Source organism: Chelonia mydas, chromosome 28 (genome assembly GCF_015237465.2).
Source record: "Chelonia mydas isolate rCheMyd1 chromosome 28, rCheMyd1.pri.v2, whole genome shotgun sequence".
NCBI classification, from domain to species: Eukaryota; Metazoa; Chordata; order Testudines; family Cheloniidae; genus Chelonia; species Chelonia mydas.
Window position 1 is genome coordinate 1,666,412 of NC_051268.2, and position 16,049 is coordinate 1,682,460.

Consider the following 16,049-nt stretch of genomic DNA (forward strand, 5'->3'; position numbering starts at 1 on the left):
AAAGTTATCAAGTTACAAGTCGTTTAAGAGCTGGGTAGGAAATGGCTTTTTTGCCCTGTGAACATCTGGGAAAGTTTGGAAATTTTTCCAGTCCCAAATCAGGAGGAAAACACAAAAATTTGAATATTTTCACAAACTGAAAATTCCCCCCCATCCCCCAAATTTAGTTCAGGTCAATCAAAACATTTTGTGTCAGTCATTTTCAAACGTTTCATGTCTATGCAACCATACTGGGTGTTTTAAATATTTGTTTTCTAATTAGCTAAACATTTCAAAATAAAAAAAAAATCATTTCAAAGTGGAAAAAACACAATTTTTGGTTTTGAAACATTCAGAATTTTTCAAAAATGTTTCACATCGAGAAATGTGTCCAAACCGAGCCTTTCCCACAAAATTTTGGTTCTGACATTTTCCAACAAAGAAACATCACGTGGAAACATTTCTCACTGGCTCTCACGGTTTTGCTTGGAAACCATGGAAAAAACCCCGAGTGTGGTAGTTTCCACCCTAAATTGTAAGTATCCCCAAACTCTGGAGGTAATTGGTATGAATGGGAAAGTTCCCCCATCTCAGAGCAATTGGCTCAGGCTCTCTGCAGACTCAGGAAGCATTGCTGCATCGATTACACTCAGGGCCGCTCCCGCCTTCTAAAACTTTAGCACTAAACTCCCTGAAATCTCGGCTCTGATACTAACTGAGCCCAGAAACACAGCACGATTCAAGAAAGGATTGGACATTCATATAGATAAGAATATCCAGAGTTCCAAAGTTGATTAGCATTCACTATTGTAAGGGATCTTACTCCTCATGCTTCCAGATTTAAACCAATCTCTCCCTAAAGGGATCAGAAGGGGACGTGAGGGACAGATTATCTCACTTCTGTCTACACTGGGGTTCTTCCACCTTCCTCACAAGAACCTGAGGCGACATGCTGGTCTAGATCCAGTATGGCATAGTCTATGCTTTCCTAATTAACCCTTGAATCGCAGCTCCCAGGTACCTCCATATTACAGATGGGGAAATCTGAAACCGAGGCAAAAGGTCAACATTTTGGGTGCCCAAAACCAGGCACGCACGTGCACAACTAGCCCCATAGACAACTGGTCTGGTGTTCAGAGGCCGGTAGCTTCCATAGACTTCTGCTTACCGGGCCTAAATATGGATTTGAGGGTCTACCTTTAGACATGAAAATTTGGGCCTAAAGGCTACAGAGAGATAGCAAGAGCTGGGAGTTGCTGTGTTGATGGAAAGAGGCCATAAAGACGACCCTTACCAAAATACCTTCCACTTATCATAGAATCATAGAATATCAGGGTTGGAAGGGACCTCAGGAGGTATCTAGTCCAACTCCCTGCTCAAAGCAGGACCTAATCCCCAGCTAAATCATCCCAGCCAGGGCTTTGTCAAGCCTGACCGTAAAAACCTCAAAGGAAGGAGATTCCACCACCTCCCTAGGTAACGCATTCCAGTGCTTCGCCACCCTCCTCGTGAAAAAGTTTTTCTAATATCCAACCTAAACCTCCCAACTACAAGCTACCCTCCAGGCAGCCCCTGATGAAAGGGGTAGGAGCGGGCACACCTGGCTATTCTTAGATACTAGGCAGGTGGGAGAAGTTTGTTAAATCTGTCATTCCTCTCCCTTTGAAACATCCTTCACACTCGTTAACGCACAGCGTTTCTATTTATCTGCCTGTGCTCAAATACTTATTTACTCCTGGTTCAGAGGCTGCCCAAGATGATCTGAAATAGCCCAAATAACGCGACTCTCCGGGTATGCTGAAAACGACCTTTGTTGGGCAGGCTCTCTAGAGACGGCTTCCTAGATGAAGGGTCGCTGGCCAGCCGAGATCTTGTGAAGCAATGATTTTAACACTGCTCAGATTTAATTTAATTATATGATTAATGATGCTAGGGTGCATCAGAAAGGCATCTTTCTGATTTGAAATCTAAAAACATAAAATAAATATAGCCCAGAAACTGGGCTGGGGGCTTCCCACCCAGCGTGTTATACAAGATAGGACTACAAGGGTCCCTCCCGGTGTTATAATCTATGCATCCATGTTAGAACGACAAGGGACCTGAGAGATGGAATTATTGTGGCTGGCTCACAGCTCCATTTCCCTCTGCTTAGCCTCGGAGAGCTGAAATCCAACCACATCTGACCTAGTTACACTGCTCTTTTATGCACGTACCTCTTTTATGCCTGTCACACAGCACTGCACGGGAGGATTTTAATAGCTTCGCTGAGGCTGTTCTTTCTGCTCAACTCCCATCCCTTCTAACACCTCTCTCTCAACCAGGGACAGCTGGCCAAACTTTGAGCACAAGGCACTTTTGAACACCTTAGAAGCGACTTTTCAGAAACCTAAGTCTCACTGAAAGTCAGTGAAATGTAGGCTCAAATCTTCAAAGCGATTTAAGCTCCTAACTCATCAGGGAGTTCAGTGGAAGTTAGAACACCGAATCTTGATTTAAAAAATGGTCAGTGAGAGAATCCACCACGGCCCCTGGTAAGTTGCTCCTATGGTTAACTGCTCTGTTAAAATGTTATGCCTTATTTCCACTCTGAATTTGTCTAGCTTCAATTTCCATCCATAGGAACATGTTGTTCGACCTTTCTCTACTAGATTGAAGAACCCATTATTAAATATTGGTTCCCCGACTGATCAAGTCACCCCTAGTCCTTCTCTTTTTTAAATTACCTAGATTGAGCTTCTTGAATCTCTCACTCTAAGGCAGGTTTTTGAATCCTGTAATCATTCTCTTGGGTCTTCTCTGAACCTTCTCCAATTTATCAACATCCCTTCCTGAATTGTGGACACCAGACCTGGACTCAGCATTCCAGCAGCAGTCACACCCATGCCAAATACAGAGGTAAAATCATCTCTCTGCTCCTACTCATGCTGCTCCTGTTTATGCATCCAAGCACTGCATTAGCCCTTCTGGTCACAGAGTTGCATTGGGAGCTCATGGTTCACCTGATTATATACCACACGCCCCATATATATATATTTTTTCTCCTCATTGCTTTCCAGGATAGTCCCCCCCTCATGTAAATATATAGCCTCCATACTTTGTTCAGAAAACAGCCTCCTCTGTTAGGAACGTGGACGAAATGCAGCCAACCGGCCTGAGGCCCTTCTGTAGGAGACGTCACCTTACGAAGCAAGCAGGTCCAGGCATGAAAAATCTCCAAGAGAAGCTAGAGAAGCAGTGTTTTCTTCCCTTGAGCTGCGAGGCAAAGGCCAGAGAGGGTGACATTTCAAGGGACTCTCCCTTGTTTGGAGCCTTTATGACAAGATAGCTTTGTGAAAGATGTGTTTTAATCCAGCTTCTGTGTGCTGTTTGGATGGTTTTTGTGGTCCCAGCTGGTCTTGGAGTCTATGAATCTAACCTCATGCTTCGGGGCTTCAGCCTGTCACCTGCAAGGGCCAAGAAGGGACTTTTTCCCCCACCCAATGTGTGTTTCCAATCTCCCCTACCCACCAAGTAGTGTTATTGTGCATTTGATCGCTGCAGTGACAGTAGTCAGGTGCTCGGGAATCCCCGTCACGTCTGGCCATGGAAAGCAAGGAGTGACAGTGCGGGCCAAGGCCAAGTCTCATTCTTCTCATGTCGGACTGCAGTTCCCAGTCGGGTGGGTGCACCGGCTGCTGCGCAAGGGGAACTATGAGGAGCGAGTGGGAGCTGGAGCCCCGGTGTACCTGGCCGCTGTGATGGAGTATCTGACCGCTGAGATCTTGCAGCTGGCTGGCAACGCTGCCTGGGATAACAAGAAAACCCGCATCATCCCTCGGCACTTGCAGTTGGTCGTGCGGAACGACGAGGAGCTGAACAAGTTGCTGGGGGGAGTCACCATTGCACAGGGTGAGGTCCTGCCCAACAGCCAGGCAGTGCTGCTGCCCAAGAAAACCAAGAGCCACAAAGCCAAGGGCAAGTGAGAGCGGATGCCAACCCCCCAAAACCACCACCTTCCTCTGAAAGATCAACAACTGGCCACAGCAGGAGACGGGACAGTGCTCTGAGCTTGTCCAGAGAATCCTCTCTCTGGATGTCTGGCTGCTGCGTCTTGCTCACATGTGGGTCCGATTAATCAACAGATTTGGGGATGGGAAGGATTTTCCTTATAGATCAAATAGGCAGGGACTTTGTATGTGTGTGTGTGTGGGGGGGGGGGCACAGGGAACTTATCTTCCTCTGCAGCATGGGGCATGCATCACCTACTCAATTCCCTGCCATTGCAGGGGACCTAGGCTTGGCACCTAGCTTTCTCCTGTTCTCTGCCAGTTTAGCATCCTGAGGGCAGATGTGCTTTGGTCTAACTGAAATCATCGGGCTCAACGTACCACTATCTGGGTGAAACTGACTAGCCCGTGCTTCACAGAAGGTCAGACGAGATGATCTGACAGCCTCTTGTGGCCTTAAACCCACTTACACCTTCTTTGGAGAAGAGCACAGATGGAAAAAATCCACCTCACAAGCTCCCCAAACTGGGTCGTTCTTAAAAAAAGGAAAGTCCACCCACCTCTGTTTATTTTTACTCTAGATTTGTTTCCTTTCAGACACAAAGCGCAAACAATCACAGTCAATTAAGAGCCACAGAGTCCCATTAGCTAGACAGGGAGTCTCCAGGGACTGGCCATGTTCCAATCTGCCTGGCTGGTGTCCCTCATTTTCTCCTTATTTACTGCCACCAAAGAAACTCTACTCAAGGCTCAGTGTCACACCCTAGGTGACAAAGGAGAAGAGCACATCTGGGAGGGTGTAGGTGAGTGAGGCAAAGGCTTCTTCGTGATCTGAAAGTCACATGCCATGAGGTCATTTTAAGATCAGAGTAAGCACGAGTAAGCAGAGCTGCTAGGTAGGAAGGGAGTCAAGATGAACTGGGTTTGACCGAGATTATGTATGGCTAGTTACTGTAGATGCCAAACAAATCAAGGTTGGATGTTTTTCTAAGAGATTCTTCTCTAGTTTAAACAGGAGATAATTCGGGGAAGTTCTCTGGCCTGTGTTAGACTAGATGATCACAGTGGGCTTAGAATCTATTAAATTTTAAATAATAAACAGCTGGTGCTTAATGAGAATTGTTAGTCACGAAAGTCTTAGTCATATCCTCTCTCCCCTAGGCCAGGCACAGATAGGTAGTTCCAGCGTGCGGCTCTAATCTCAGGTGATGGTGCAGCCAAATCCACGTGGAGTTTAAAGGGCCCATTTTAAAGAGCTGTCAGTGGTGGGAAATGAAAACCTGAAGTCCTGAGTAGGGGATAAAATTGAGACACCGTCAGAACAGGGGTGCAGAGAACAATCAGATGGGCTCAAGGATTGGGGAAGAAAGAGCAGAGGCAGCTGTGAGTGCTAGAGACAGTTTCTGAGCCACCTAGATAAGAGTGTTGGGTCTATGGAGTGAAGAGAAGCTGCACACAGTGTCTTAAGACTACACAGAAATAGGAGCAGGCCACACGGTAACTAGAATGACTCTTCTAGGAGGTTGTTTTAACAGGGGCTAGTGGCAGAGACATGCCACAAACCAGTGACAGCATCCTTCACATTTGAGGTTATGCGCTATTCAGGATAAGGAAGGACCCTGGCTCTGCAACAGGGCTTAAAAAATAACCCCCTCGTGCTCTAAGCATTAGAGACCGTTCCCTAAGCCAGTCCTGACTCCCTGTCCTGATTATTGGACCTCCCTCCCTCCCAAGTAACAGCAATGGGTCTTACTGATGATACTGTCCCCAGGCACCACCTCCCTGTTGGAAAGGAGATCAAGGCAACCAAATAAGCGTTGACATCTCAGGTTTTATTAAAATTAAATATAAGTTACAATAGTTAAATATTAAAGACAACACATACACACATTCCCTATTTCAAACTCTTCAATACTTAAATTCATTTCACAGAAATGCTACAATAGCAGAGAGCACCAAGAAGCCAGCCTCTTCGGCGAGAGATGCTTGGGGACGTCTGAAACCTTCGCCTCATGCAACAGTTTCACATGCAGTGCTCCGAAACTGGGGCCAGACAGGAATTCTGCCTCCAGATCGGGCTGCTAACTTGCGCAATGGTAAAGGATAAGGGTTGGCAGATAATTTGGCAACACCACCACAGCAATAGGCTTTTCATTGGGATTCGCAGAGAAAGAGGTCATGGGTTTGAGGGGTATTTTTAACTAGTTCGTTAGCACACAGACTTAACCTTGCTGTCTGAATCAGTTAATACTTGAGGCTCAGAGTTTGCCCATATGGGACTTTCCACCAGATATTTACAGTATCTGCTGGTAGGTAGGTCAGCGGCATCACTGGCATTTTATACGGCAGAGAGGGGTGGAGAGTGGAAGAGCCGGACACGTAAGGCATTTCAGGGGCTGTAGATGTCAGGACCAGACAAGTTGTTGGGATGCCAGCCTCCAAACTGATCAGCCGCCAGGCCTCATGGCGACAGGCAGTCAGATCTCTGCGGCTGATTCGACCCAACAGCCCCCGTCAAGTCTCCCTGCTTGCAACAGAGATGAGCAGTGACGGGTCAAGGCCGCAAGCAATCGCGCCAGTCGCTGGTGCCTCGGGAATCTCTCTCTGCAGGTTAATGAGAACCAGGAACTCTAGCTCCAGTGCTATGATTGAGTCCCACAGAGCTGATGGAGTCTAATGAGATCGGACAGTTTGTCAGTAACTACCTGCCTGGAGGAGAAGCGCAGCCAGCACTGCTGGGGGAGGGGGAGAGAAAGAGCTGGTTTCTCCCAAGAGTCTTCTAAGCCTTTTGACGAGCAGCCAGCCCCAGCTCGTGTGGCTAGCGCTTGGAGCCTCACATGATGTAGCAGTTCATGAGGGCGAGATCCTTCATCTCTGGACAATAGGCTGCGGGAGAGAGTCACAGAGCCGTGAGTGCAGGCAGAGACCTAACGACGCTCCCCGGCCCACGCAACCCAGCCTGGCAAATATTTACCACTGAAACGCCTCTGCTCGAGGATTTCCTGTCCCCACATTAGAGAGCGGGAACTGAGCAGAAAGGCGGGACGGGTACTGATGATGCCCGACCTCCTGCCCCACCTACCTCCCAGAGCGCGCCCCCCCCCCCCACTCTAACCTACTAGACCCCAGTTCCCCCCCAGAGTCAGAGATGGAACCCAGGAGTCCCGGCTCCCAGCCCCCACCCCATTCTAATCACTAGACCCTACTCTCCCCATGGCCAGGGGGTGACGTCACCCCCCCACAAGAGATGACATCACCAAGGAGGAGGATGACATCACCCACCCACCTAGGGGTGAGGGGGCACATGCTGGGGTGGGAGTGGGTTGACATCACCACCCCCCCCCCGCCGTGGTGGGCACGCTAAGGGGGGGGAGGGAGTAACTTGACAGCACCCCCCCACAGACCCCTAGGGGTGGGGCGCGAGCTGAAGGGGGGAGTTGACTTGACATCCCCCCCCCATTGGCCACGTTGAGGCCAGGCTCCCACCCCTCAGAGCCCGCCCTTGGCCAAAGCGGGAAGGACCCGGATGTACGTGGCCAAGGCTCTGCGCCCTCCTCAGGCACGTGCGGCCCCGCCCTTCGGGCAGGCAGCGCGCGCCCGAACCGTTGAAGGGGAACGGGGGGGGGGTGGTGCGGGGGGGAAGGAGCAGGCGCGAGGGGAGATACTTACGGTTGATTGGCTGCCGCTCCCGCGCGCTACTGCGGCTGCCGCCCCCTCGCAGGAGCTTCATCAGCGCCCGCCACAGCCGCGATTGGCCCGCCTCCTCCGGTACGTCATTGCCAGGCACCGCCTCCTCCTCCTCCCCCGCCTCCTCTTCCCGCCGGCCAATCCGCTTCCAGAGCTCGGGGTCGACGGGGGGCAGGGCCAGGCGGTGCCGGCTGCTGCTGCTCCTGCTCCGCCTCCTCGTCCCCGCCTGCCAGCCCCTGCCGCGCACGCGCAGCGAGGTGGGGGTGCGGCAGAAGGGGCACGTGACCGCCTCCCAGCTCTGGTCGCGCGCCAGGCGGCAGAGGCAAGCGGTGCAGAGCGCGTGGCGGCAGGGGGCGGGGCGGCGCCAAGCGCCGTGCGCGGGCCCGAGGCGGCGCGGGGCGCGCGCCCCGCGGTCGTAGGGCAGGTAGCAGATGCCGCACTCCAGCTCGGCGGCGGCGCCCCCCTCCGCGTTCGCGTCCATGGCTCGCGTGTCCGCTGGCGGCCGCCGTACCCGAGGGGGGAAGGGGCCGCGCGCACGCGCACAAACTTGTTCTCTCGCCTAACGGCTTCCACCCGCGGGCCGGCGGCGGTTATATAGCCGGCCTGGCCACGCCCCCGGCCTCGGGGGGCGGGGCCTGCCCGCGGCCAAACTCCGCCCCTTCCCGGACCCGCGGCGCGGGGGAGCCCCGGACTCCTGGGTTCTCGGGGGGGTGGAATGGGAGCCCCGGACTCCTGGGTTCTCTGCGTGGGGGGATGGGAGCCCCGGACTCCTGGGTTCTCTGCGTGGGGGGATGGGAGCCCCGGACTCCTGGGTTCTCCGGGGAGCCTGGATTCCTGGGTTTTCTGTGGGGGGAGGAGCAGGTGGAAGCCCCGGACTCCTGGGTTCTCTATGGGAACCCCCCCCCCCCGGACTCCTGGGTTCTCCGGGGAGCCTGGATTTCTGGGTTTTCTGTGGGGGGAGGAGCAGGTGGAAGCCCCGGACTCCTGGGTTCTCTATGGGACCCCCCCCCCGGACTCCTGGGTTCTGTACACTGGGGGATAGGAGCTCCGGACTCCTGGGTTCTCTATGGGACCCCCCACCCCGGACTCCTGGGTTCTCTATGGGACCCTCCCCCGGACTCCTGGGTTCTCTGCGCGTGGGGATGGGAGCCCCGGACTCCTGGGTTCTCTGCGCGTGGGGATGGGAGCCCCGGACTCCTGGGTTCTCTGCATGTGGGGATGGGAGCCCCGGACTCCTGGGTTCTGTCCCCATCACTGCGTCATTTTCTCCCGCTGTAAAAGGAGGCTCCGACCAGGGCCCCCGGCTGAGGGGTTTCCCTAACCCTGGTTCCCTGGCTGAGCCCCGACCGCTCTGCGCCCCCCACCCCCCCCCGCCTAACGGCCTGTTTCCGTCCGTCCAAAACCCGTCGCTTCCCCTCACGCCTCTGCCGGCCTCCTGTGCGCGCCTGGCACAGCCCTGAACCAGGCCCGGGCCCCTGGGCGCCCGCCGGGGAGAAATCAGAAATAATCCCCCTCCGAGGGGACCGGCGGGTCTCGGGGTCTCCGCGCCGGCTAGTTAACACCGCCACGCCTGTCTGTCTAGAGGGGGAAACTGAGGCGCAGACAGGGTGGAGGTGATCGCCCAAGGTGGGGATAGACTCGGCCCCAGCCACTAGACTGTGCTCTCCCCTCAGCCTCCAATCCCTCTGGGGGCCTGTACTGGGCCCATTCGGCCATGCCTGACCCTCCGTGTTTTACAGGGCTGGGCATGTGGGTGACAGGACCCCGTGGCTTACGGCCTCCCCCTGCCCCGACCGCCTGTTCCAGCTTCCTAATGTGGTTCTTGCGCATCCTCTCCTAAATGATTGTGTCGTGGTGCTCTGCAGCTGTTAAACCTCGGCTGTGCCTTGCCCCAGAGGTGGCTGCATTCCGGTCCTGGGCCAGCGATCCCTATGCAGCATCGCTCAGGGATTGTTACCCAGCTGCTGCGTCCCACCCCAGAGGTGGCTGCATTGCAGTGCTAGGTGAGTGATCCCTATGCAGCATCGCTCAGGGATTGTTACCCAGCTGCTGCGTCCCACCCCAGAGGTGGCTGCATTGCAGTGCTAGGTGAGTGATCCCTATGCAGCATCGCTCAGGGATTGTTACCCAGCTGCTGCGTCCCACCCCAGAGGTGGCTGCATTACAGTGCTAGGTGAGTGATCCCTATGCAGCTTCGCTCAGGGATTGTTACCCAGCTGCTGCGTCCCACCCCAGAGGTGGCTGCATTGCAGTGCTAGGTGAGTGATCCCTATGCAGCATCGCTCAGGGATTGTTACCCAGCTGCTGCGTCCCACCCCAGAGGTGGCTGCATTGCAGTGCTAGGTGAGTGATCCCTATGCATCATCGCTCAGGGATTGTTACCCAGCTGCTGCGTCCCACCCCAGAGGTGGCTGCATTGCAGTGCTAGGTGAGTGATCCCTATGCAGCATCGCTCAGGGATTGTTACCCAGCTGCTGCGTCCCACCCCAGAGGTGGCTGCATTACAGTGCTAGGTGAGTGATCCCTATGCAGCATCGCTCAGGGATTGTTACCCAGCTGCTGTGTCCCACCCTAGAGGTGGCGGCATTGCAGTGCTAGGTGAGTGATCCCTATGCAGCATCGCTCAGGGATTGTTACCCAGCTGCTGCGTCCCACCCCAGAGGTGGCTGCATTGCAGTGCTAGGTGAGTGATCCCTATGCAGCATCGCTCAGGGATTGTTACCCAGCTGCTGCGTCCCACCCCAGAGGTGGCTGCATTGCAGTGCTAGGTGAGTGATCCCTATGCAGCATCGCTCAGGGATTGTTACCCAGCTGCTGTGTCCCACCCTAGAGGTGGCGGCATTGCAGTGCTAGGTGAGTGATCCCTATGCAGCATTGCTCAGGGATTGTTACCCAGCTGCTGCGTCCCACCCCAGAGGTGGCGGCATTGCAGTGCTAGGTGAGTGATCCCTATGCAGCATCGCTCAGGGATTGTTACCCAGCTGCTGCGTCCCACCCCAGAGGTGGCTGCATTACAGTGCTAGGTGAGTGATCCCTATGCAGCATCGCTCAGGGATTGTTACCCAGCTGCTGTGTCCCACCCTAGAGGTGGCGGCATTGCAGTGCTAGGTGAGTGATCCCTATGCAGCATCGCTCAGGGATTGTTACCCAGCTGCTGTGTCCCACCCTAGAGGTGGCTGCATTGCAGTGCTAGGTGAGTGATCCCTATGCAGTATCGCTCAGGGATTGTTACCCAGCTGCTGCGTCCCACCCCAGAGGTGGCTGGATTGCAGTGCTAGGTGAGTGATCCCTATGCACTGTTTCTCCGGGGCTGTTACCCAGCTGCCGCGTCCCACCTCAGAGGTGGCTGCATTCCTTGACGGGCCCTTGGTGTGCTGCGCCAGAAAGGGGCTGAGGAGATGCCTTGGCAGGATACCCCTGGGGGTAGGATGAGGTCACCCCCAGCTGCTGGTCCAGCCGTGCGTCATTCGCTCTTCCTGCAGGTGACAGGCCCGGGCCTGGATCCAAGCGGAGTTGGCTTTGGAGATGACGGGCCCGGCCCTGGGGCAGCTGGAGCCGCAGGGGCTGGAGTCATTAGCAAATAGCTGGGCTCCCTTGTCAGCAGCAGGCTGGGGGGGGGGGGGGGCGCTGGGAGCCAGGACTCCTGGGTTCTTTCCCCCACTCTAGCTGGGGAGTGGGGTCTGGGAGCCAGGACTCCTGGGTTCTCTCCCCAGCTGTGGAAGGAGAGTGGGACTAAATCCATCAGTGTCAGGCACTCGTTGCCCTACCCAGAGGAGGACACCCATGGGTGCCGGGACTGTGCCCACTTCAGGCAGGTCGGGGTCTAGACTGTGGAGTTGGGGGGCTGGGGAAGCCCATTCCTCTAGTGTCCAGTTTGCCTGAGGGCTGGATCCTACCCCCCCCCACCCCCAAAGGCCCAGGGCTCCCTACCGGGGCCAGATCTCCCCATGGCCGAGCACCCCCCAATCCGGCTGGGGGCTTGCAATTGGCCACGGGGTCAGCGCATTGTGCGGGCGTGCGGTTGTGTGCGGCCGGGCGGCTGTCTCTGGCCCCTTCTCCGTCGTGTTGCCTGTTGCCCGCGAGCGGGGGTACGGTCGTACCCGTGACCGCGGTTGCTTATGGCGGTGCGGCCGTCTCTGGGCCGACCGCCCTGGTGGTGGTATATTTGTGGTGTCCCCTGCGGGTTGTGCGCGGGCGATTGATAGATCATGTGTGTTTCTGTCCCAAACACCCCCTCACCCGCTTTCCTCTCCAGCACCCATGTGCCCCAAATCTGTCCCCTGTCCGCCTGTCTTCCCTCCATCCTACAACCAGCCTGATTTCCCGTCCCCAGACCCCAGCTGGTGCAGGGGCGTTTCCTGGTGTCTGCCTGGCTCGGGGTGCAACAGGTTTCGGACACCCCCCAGACCGGCAGGGGCCTCGGCCTGTCCTGTTCGCTGCCGGCAGGCCTTGGTTTAACTGGACGCTCTGGGCTGGGCCTGGGGGTGTCGGGGGGAATCCGGGGGCCTGGGAGCTACAGAGGGGATCTAGGGACCCATGTGACCCCCCCCCAGGCAAATAGCTTCTGGGAAGGGGGAGATGACCCGGCGGCCTGTGCCCTGCCACATGGCCGATTTCCCAACCTCTGACTCACGCCTGCCAGCCACAAAGCGTGAGTCAGTCCCAGCGGGTAAATAAATACACCAGGTGCCTACATGCCACACGGCCAGAAAGCTGCGGGCGTGTCCCCTGCGCCCCACGACCGGCTCTTAACCCCCTCCTCTCTGGGACTGGGTACGGACACGGGGCCTTTCCCCCGCAGGCTCCCAGACGGCCCCGGGCGGGGACTGGCTGGCTCAGGGGGGCAGGGGATGGGATTCGGGGACGCTGGCTCTGCAGGGCTGGGAGTGGGGGCTGGGCAGAGAGGTGTGCTCGGGGGGTTGGGTCCTGGCCTGGTTTCCCTGCCACGGGCACCGTGCCGGCTTCCACTGGGATTTGCATAATCCCAGGAGCCGGTTTTCCCAGGATTGCTCAACCCGGCGAACCTGGAAAGGAGGCTGAGGCACCCTGCCCTATAGCAAACTGATTCCCAGTCCTGAGCTCCCCCTACCTGCCCCAGCCCTGCCAGTGCCCCTCACCCCCGACCCGCAGCCCCCTGCTATCCCCGCCACCCCCCTCCCAGCCCTGTGAAATAATCACACAGTCTTAAGGAAGCTGTAAGACCATTCAAACCGGATCTGGGCCCCTCATTGTGCCAGGTGCTGCACAGACCCATGGGGAGCAACGGGTTCTGCCCCAAAGACTAGCCAAAGAGGTGGGGAAACTGAGGCACACAGCCCCACCTGCCTGTCTCTGGTAATTGAAGCTGCCATGTGCCTGGCCAGCCTCCCTTGGTCACGGGAGGCGCATTATCCCCACGCGCCTGGCTCAGGGAGCATGAAATTTGTTGGCTAATTACTGTGGGCCTGGCGGCTGGCTGGGCCTGTCCAGCCACCTTCGCGGCAGGGCTGTAACTGGGGTGTCACCTCCCCAACGGGCAGTGCCCGGGGGGTGAAGAGGAAGAGGCAAATTAGCGAACAGGATGTGATCGGGTGGGTTTGGGACGTGGCACGTGGGGCTGCCCAGCCGGGCGCGAGATGGTGGAACGGCAGGGACGGCCCATGGGAGTTGGGTGCCGATATGCAGCATGGCACAATGTGCCAGCCCCTCTCTGTTCTTGCGCTGGGTGGCCCAGCGGCACGTAGAGAAAGGGAGTTACAGCCAAGATGTGGAATGACTCCTGATTGACTCCGGAATGAGTGTGTGTGCGGGGGGAGGGTGATTGTCCCAGTGACTCCCGTGGAGTGACTCCTGATTGACTCCGGAGTGAGGGAGGGGAGAGATCGGTCCATTGACTCCCGTGGAGTGACTCCTGATTGACTCCGGAGTGAGGGAGGGGAGAGATCCGTCCATTGACTCCCGTGGAGTGACTCCGGATTGACTCCGGAGTGAGGGAGGGGAGAGATCCGTCCATTGACTCCCGTGGAGTGACTCCGGATTGACTCCGGAGTGAGGGAGGGGAGAGATCCGTCCATTGACTCCCGTGGAGTGACTCCGGAGCGAATAACAGGCTAACTGGGTTTATGGTCAAGTATTTTGTCCCCTCCGTTATTCTCCGCCGGGATTAGCGAGATGTTGGCCCAAGCCAAACTCAATTATGTAGCAGACAAACGGCCGGCACGTCGGACGGACATGGGCGTGCTGGGGTTTGTTTCTGGGGGCTAGCCCCCACTCCCCTCCCAGAGCTGGGAGAGAACCCAGGAGTCCTGGCTCCCAGCCACTCGCTCTTCGCCCCCGGAGCCGGGAAGCCTGTGGAAACGCACGGCTTGTGTGCTCTGGCCCGTTGCCACCCCCCGTGTGACTCTAGTAATGATGAGTCAGCGGCTCTCCGGGGACTCTCCCAGCTGCCGAGGCCCCTGCCAACACCCGCCCTGGCCCCACGTCGGCCCCGTCCAACCCTGCGCGCGCCAGGTTCCCCCCTTGTGCCCGGCTTCCGTGGCTGATACAGGCCCCCTGTGTGGGGGGACGTGCCATCTAGGCCCGATCTCAGCCACGCTCCCCCCCCCGCCGCCCCGGGCTCAGCCCAGTTCTCCACACGCCGAGGGGCCCCGGGGACGAGGTGGGACCGGCCGGTCTCTGTGGGGGGGTGGGAGGGCTACGCTCAGTGGGGGGATCGGGCTGAAACAAGCCTTAGGAAGGGGAAAAATTAGCAGCCACTAAGTCGGGACGCACGAGCCCAGGCAGCAGGATGGCGGGAAAGGATCCAGGGGGGTTACACCAGAGCCCCACTTCAGGATGATGCTGTGGGGGGAAGAGGTGGGGCAGCTGGTTATCCAGGCACCCCTCGGCCGGCGCCGAGATGCGGCCACCTCTGGGGTGGGGCAGCTCGTGACCCAGGGACCCCTCGCCTGGCGCTGAGATGTGGCCACCTCTGCGGTGGGGCGGCTGGTGACCCAGGGACCCCTTGCCCGGCGCCGAGATGCGGCCACCTCTGCGGTGGGGCGGCTGGTGACCCAGGGGCCCCTTGCCCAGCGCCGAGATGCAGCCACCTCTGGGGCGGGACGGCTGGTTATTGAGGGACCCCTCGCCCGGCGCCGAGATGCGGCCATCTCTGGGGCGGGGCGGCTGGTTACCCGGGGACCCCTCGCCCGGTGCTGAGATGTGGCCACCTCTGCGGTGGGGTGGCTGGTTACCCGGGGACCCCTCGCCCGGTGCTGAGATGTGGCCACCTCTGGGGCGGGGCAGCTGGTTACCCGGGGACCCCCCTCCTGGCTGTGTGGCCCAGTCCCCTCAGCGTCGCTGCCCCCTGCTGGTGCTCGGGAGGAAGGCAGGCGCCACCAGGCTCGGTTGGTTACTGGTTTATTATTTTCCTTTTTACATTTCAACCTTCTGAAAAGAGAGCGAAGCGTCCACACCCAAACCCCAGAGATCTCGGGGGGGCGGGGGGTCCGTGTGGGGTGAGGCTACAGGGCAGGGGGGCCCCAACTGGAGGGCACAACAGAATGACCTGCAATGCACCGCATCAGGCGGGTGGGGAGGCGTAACCCTGAGATAGACCCACACCTGGGCCCCCCACACCCCAGCCCTGCCGGTGCCCCTCACTCCCGCCCTGCAGCCCCCTGCTAGCCCGGCCCTGAACCCCCCCAGCCCTGCTGGTGCCCCTCACTCCCCTCCCACCCCGCAGCCGCAGCCAGCCCAGCCCTGAGCCCCCAGCCCTGCTGGTGCCCCTCACTCCCGCCCCGCAGCCCCTGCTACCCCAGCCCTGCCGGTGCCCCTCACTCCTGTCCTGCAGCCCCGAGCCCCCAGCCCTGCCGGTGCCCCCCACTCCCGCCCCGCAGCCCGGCAGCTATTTCAGGCCTTGGGCTATTCTCCTTTCACGCCCTGCTGCGGAACAAGGGGACAAACATCCCGTCAGCCGCAGAACCGCTCATTGAAGCGGCGCATTATGAACAGCGGAGAAGGTCACAGACTGCGTCAGCTCGGCATAGAACCCAGGAGTCCTGGCTCCCAGCCCCCCCTGCTCTAACCACCAGCCCCCGCTCCCCTCCCAGAGCCGGGGAGAGAACCCAGGAGTCCTGGCTCCCAGCCCCCCCTGCTCTAACCACCAGCCCCCGCTCCCCTCCCAGAGCCGGGAGAGAACCCAGGAGTCCTGGCTCCCAGCCCCCCACTGCTCTAACCACCAGCCCCCGCTCCCCTCCCAGAGCCGGGGAGAGAACCCAGGAGTCCTGGCTCCCAGCGCCCCTACTCTGACCCACCAGCCCCCACTCCCCTCCCAGAGCCAGGGAGAGAACCCAGGAGTCCTGGCTCCCAGCCCCCCTGCTCTAACCACCAGCCCCCGTTCCCCTCCCAGAGCCGGGGAGCGAACCCAGGCGTCCTGGC

The 16,049-nt window shown here is 57.8% G+C and overlaps 2 protein-coding genes across 2 annotated transcripts; one reads left to right on the forward strand and one right to left on the reverse strand.

The window, feature by feature from the left end:
* Positions 1-3,040: 3,040 nt before the first annotated feature.
* On the forward strand, positions 3,041-4,104 carry LOC102946715 (histone H2A.J). Its single transcript, XM_037887245.2, has one exon. It carries the CDS (start codon positions 3,384-3,386, stop codon positions 3,939-3,941), a length of 558 nt encoding a protein of 185 aa, XP_037743173.1. The 5' UTR covers positions 3,041-3,383; the 3' UTR covers positions 3,942-4,104.
* A 1,672-nt stretch (positions 4,105-5,776) lies between these two features.
* On the reverse strand, positions 5,777-8,227 carry RNF227 (ring finger protein 227). The gene is made up of 2 exons (XM_037887246.2): positions 7,635-8,227; positions 5,777-6,851 (listed from the first exon to the last, which is right to left on the reverse strand). The coding sequence occupies exons 1-2, from the start codon at positions 8,131-8,133 to the stop codon at positions 6,799-6,801; spliced, it is 552 nt and encodes a 183-aa protein (XP_037743174.1). The 5' UTR covers positions 8,134-8,227; the 3' UTR covers positions 5,777-6,798.
* Between the last annotated feature and the right edge of the window lie 7,822 nt (positions 8,228-16,049).

Bases quoted from the DNA above. Each gene is read 5' to 3' on its own strand.
- RNF227 (XM_037887246.2), bottom strand. From the start codon at position 8,133: ATGGACGCGAACGCGGAGGGGGGCGCCGCCGCCGAGCTGGAGTGCGGC. The intron at 6,852-7,634 runs GTAAGTATCTCC...TCTCTCCCGCAG, and splicing joins GGAGCGGCAGCCAATCAACC to CCTATTGTCCAGAGATGAAG.
- LOC102946715 (XM_037887245.2), top strand. From the start codon at position 3,384: ATGAATCTAACCTCATGCTTCGGGGCTTCAGCCTGTCACCTGCAAGGG.